The following is a 3,901-nucleotide window of genomic DNA, read 5'->3' as shown; positions in this document are numbered from 1 at the left end:
ATATGAATGCATTCTGGAACTAGTATTTATTCAAATCAATCATTTTTATTGTTGTAAAAAATAATTCTCAAAACAATTATTCTATCGATATGTGGGTGAGTTAAAAAAAAAATCTCTGTTTTTATTATTCTGCAAATTATTTTCTTTTTATTTTATTTATTTATTTTACAGTGCATTAAATAATTCTGTGCTTGTGTTTAATTTTTTAATCCACAATGCCATGTTCCTGGGCATACGTATACATGCAAGTCACATATTGGCCAGCAGCTTCGCAACTAAAAATTATTTTTATTTAAAATTAAAAAATAAAAATTAATTTAAAGTTCATTTTTTTTAATCTCAGAGGAAATATTTTTTTAAATATAATATAAAAAATATTATATATATATATATATAGAACTCACGGATCATCATGGAAATCTAACGATTCGCAGGACTCTACCAATGTGGCGGCTAAATGAATTTTATCCTCTTCATGTATGACAACTTCGGCCAATTTAATGGCATTGTCCTTATCCAAATCACCATCAACTAACTGGAAATTTAAAATAGAAAAATTAAAAAATGATTTTTTATAAATAATAAATAATTTAATTAATAAAATTTAATTATTTAATAAAATTAATAATAATATTAATTGAATATAATTATTATATAAATAACAATTACATCAAATGTAATTAATATAATTAAATATAATATTAGTTAATTATAATTAATTATAATTAATTAATTTAAATTAATTATAATTAATTTATAATTATGCTAATTTAATTAAGAAATTAGGATCTTTTCTTTTCATCCTTACCACACCCAAATGACGCATCAGACAGGCACGCATACATTTGCCCTCCTTGGTGGTTGGGGGCATGCGGGCCTTAAATGTTGCAATGTCATCTAGAAAAATATTAAAAAAAATAATTTTCTTTAAAACATTAAGATAACAATATAAATAATGAAAAAATATAAAATAAATCATTCCAATTGACTTTTGTTAGTAAGCGTCTAAAAGTATGCTTTGAATTTGTCATGTAAGGCCATTGAAGGCAATAAATAAATAATTAGGACCACTAAAAAATAATTATTAATAATTCCCCGCCTATTTTAGTTGATTGGAAATATTTTTAATAAGTCCACACCTGTTGGAAGACCTTGAAAAACTACATCCTTCAAACTTACCTTCTGTGGCTCCTTCTTCTTCCTTGCATTCCTCGATTATTGTCAAAACATTTTCTCGTGTGATTTCTTCAGCCTAAAGCAGGAAATATAGAAATTATTTTATAAATAAATATTTTTGTTTTAAATTCTCCATGATACCTTTATATAACACAATAACACTGTCAGCAAACCAAATAGGCCAAAGAAATGCATTTTTAAAAAATTAACACAACAAAATCTATTTTATTTATTTTTTAAACTATTTCCCCGATTGTCAATGGCATCAACTCTTCGGGTTTCAATTCCATTTATATTTTAAATTTCTCAAGTTCCAATTAAACTTTTCTAAATAAAAATTCTCAATTAATTATGGCCATGGGAAGTGCTATAATGGTAGCCATATAACATGTCTGCCTTAGATTAAGATTTATCCAAAGATAGAAATAAGTTGCAGCTACAAACGATTTTAGGCGCTTTAATCTCTCGACAATAATACCGTGGGAAATGAAAATTAAGTTTTAGCATTTTATATGATTTACAAAATTCAATTAGAAAAATACAAATTGCGATATTAAAATTTATTATAAGTGCTATTAATTTTTGCACAATAATTGCTGTAAGATTTAGATTAGATAATAAAATGTGGGAATAAGCAACAAATTATTTTCGGAAGAAATCAAATGAATATTTATAGGCTAATAGTAAAATTATTTTGTTGCATTTATAATTAACAAAATGGAAATTTAAAAATAAAAAAATATTATAAATTTTTTCCTTAAGAACTACTTAAACAAATCCAACTTAGCCTAATCATAGACACACAATAGCTATCAATAATCACAGTGAACATGAAGAGCTGTTTTGTCCCTTCTCTATTTATATGTGTGAATATTTCGTACAACGCCATCTGGATTCGATGTTCACGATCTGGTATTGGATATCTTTTTGCAACTGAAAAGCTTTCCCTAATTTTGGGACGAAGTAATGTTTCAAAAGTCTCCTCTACTGGAGTCTTTGTCACCATCATTGCAGGGCCATTTTACAGATTTTGAAACTTTAGAAACGATTTGGGTGCCTACCGATAAATTGCGGATTTAAGTCAGGTCATATGACACCGCCTGTTGTGGTTTTGTTCTCTACTAACATATATAGATATGGCGCCATCTGTATCCCATGTAAATAATCTGCAACTGAATAGCTTCACCTGCCGGTTCATCATATATACATAAAAAATTATGTTGATTTTTACCTTGAAAATTGCATTTTCTTTCGACCTTTTTTTGATGAGCCAAGCCCTAATAACACTGTTAAATATCCTTGCCTTTTCTGGTTTATTTCTCTTGTTATATGTGTGAATATTTCGTACAACGTCATCTGGGTTTCATGTTCATAATCTGCAGCTAGATATCTTTCTGCAACTGGAATGCTACTTCGCGACTAATCTTTCGATCTGTATAGTAAGTTCCCTGGTTCTGAGAACCGTAAGATTAAAACGGTCTCAATAATCTAGCTATAAATCTAACAGCTCCAGTAGTAACAAATTCTCGTAATTTTCTTATTCCTACACGATCTTCTAAAGGGATGGACATTTTCCTGAAGCGGCGTTTGGTGCACTCTCTGAAACCCTGTTGACTGGCTTTCCAGGCCGCCTGCTAATGGGGAATATTATGAGGAGATGATCTGATCCACGTGACATAATGATTAACGTCAGTGTACACACATGGTGACACGGTCTAGCGACCTCATTCGCCGTTCAAAACGTGACGTTATTAATTTGATCTGCCAAGATGAAATGGATGATCGCATTCGGTATCTGAATTTCCTAACAGCGTCTGTTTTTCATCACATCAACATGACCTACTAAACCAATAAGCGACATCTATACTTCACTGTGAACGTTATCGAATCTACGACACAAGGTTGTTGCTACATTTCACCTCGTTTGGTGTGGGTCCACAGTACGATAAGCGGCATCTAAAGGTAAGCACCTAAACTATTGTCATCATTTTTTAATAAGTATCCATATTTATCCTACTTCAGTCTGTTCTATTGACACAAACAAAATTTATTATTAGGAAGTGATCTGATTCAAGTGACATTTATCTGCCCAAATGATCGCATTAGATATCTAAATTTGCTATCTACACCTACTTCTCATCACTTTAACATGACCTACTCAACCAAAAAGCGACATCTACACTTCGATAAAACAACTATCGATATTACTATGTATGATTTATATCTTTGCTAGCCATCGCAGCATGGTAGCTATATTCCACCTCAATTGGTGTGGGTCTGCACTACGATAATTACCTGAGCTATTGTTATTGTTTTCTTAATATGTCTCCATATTTACACTACTTAAGTCTGTCCAATTGACACTAAATTTTGCAAAAACTATTATGAAGAAGTTATATGATACAAATAGAATTTCTGAGGAAAAAATAATGCAATTAGATATCTGAATTTACTATCAACACCTATTTCTCATTACATTAATTAATCATTTCCTACTCAAATACGACATCTACACTTCACAAATAACGTTATTGGGATTATAATGTAAGGTTTGTATCTTTGCTACCCATCATAGGGTGCTACGGAAGTTTTACTCCATTTGGTGTGGTTCTACACTAAAGCTAAAGTATGAAAGGTGTCATCTAGCGATAGACAGCTGAACTATAGCTATTATTTTTCAATTAGTCACCATATTGCCCTACTATGGACCATTGACACTGGGTTT

The 3,901-nt window shown here is 30.5% G+C and overlaps 1 protein-coding gene across 1 annotated transcript; it reads right to left on the bottom strand.

The window, feature by feature from the left end:
* Positions 1-205: 205 nt before the first annotated feature.
* On the bottom strand, positions 206-1,371 carry LOC133336851 (general odorant-binding protein 19d-like). The gene is made up of 5 exons (XM_061545123.1): positions 1,318-1,371; positions 1,180-1,252; positions 809-897; positions 405-535; positions 206-275 (listed from the first exon to the last, which is right to left on the bottom strand). The coding sequence occupies exons 1-5, from the start codon at positions 1,369-1,371 to the stop codon at positions 206-208; spliced, it is 417 nt and encodes a 138-aa protein (XP_061401107.1).
* Between the last annotated feature and the right edge of the window lie 2,530 nt (positions 1,372-3,901).

Source organism: Musca vetustissima, unplaced genomic scaffold, assembly GCF_032173495.1.
Source record: "Musca vetustissima isolate MV318-11 ecotype Yass unplaced genomic scaffold, APGP_CSIRO_Mvet_v1 utg10956, whole genome shotgun sequence".
Lineage (NCBI taxonomy): Eukaryota > Metazoa > Arthropoda > Insecta > Diptera > Muscidae > Musca > Musca vetustissima.
This window is presented reverse-complemented; position numbering and strand designations above follow the sequence as displayed.

What these genes read in the sequence shown, in the direction of transcription:
- LOC133336851 (XM_061545123.1), bottom strand. Translation starts at nt 1,371, where the DNA reads ATGCATTTCTTTGGCCTATTTGGTTTGCTGACAGTGTTATTGTGTTAT. An exon ending in TGTTATTGTGTTATATAAAG is followed by an intron (nt 1,253 to 1,317) that starts GTATCATGGAGA and finishes TTCCTGCTTTAG; the next exon opens with GCTGAAGAAATCACACGAGA. An exon ending in AGAAGAAGGAGCCACAGAAG is followed by an intron (nt 898 to 1,179) that starts GTAAGTTTGAAG and finishes ATATTTTTCTAG; the next exon opens with ATGACATTGCAACATTTAAG.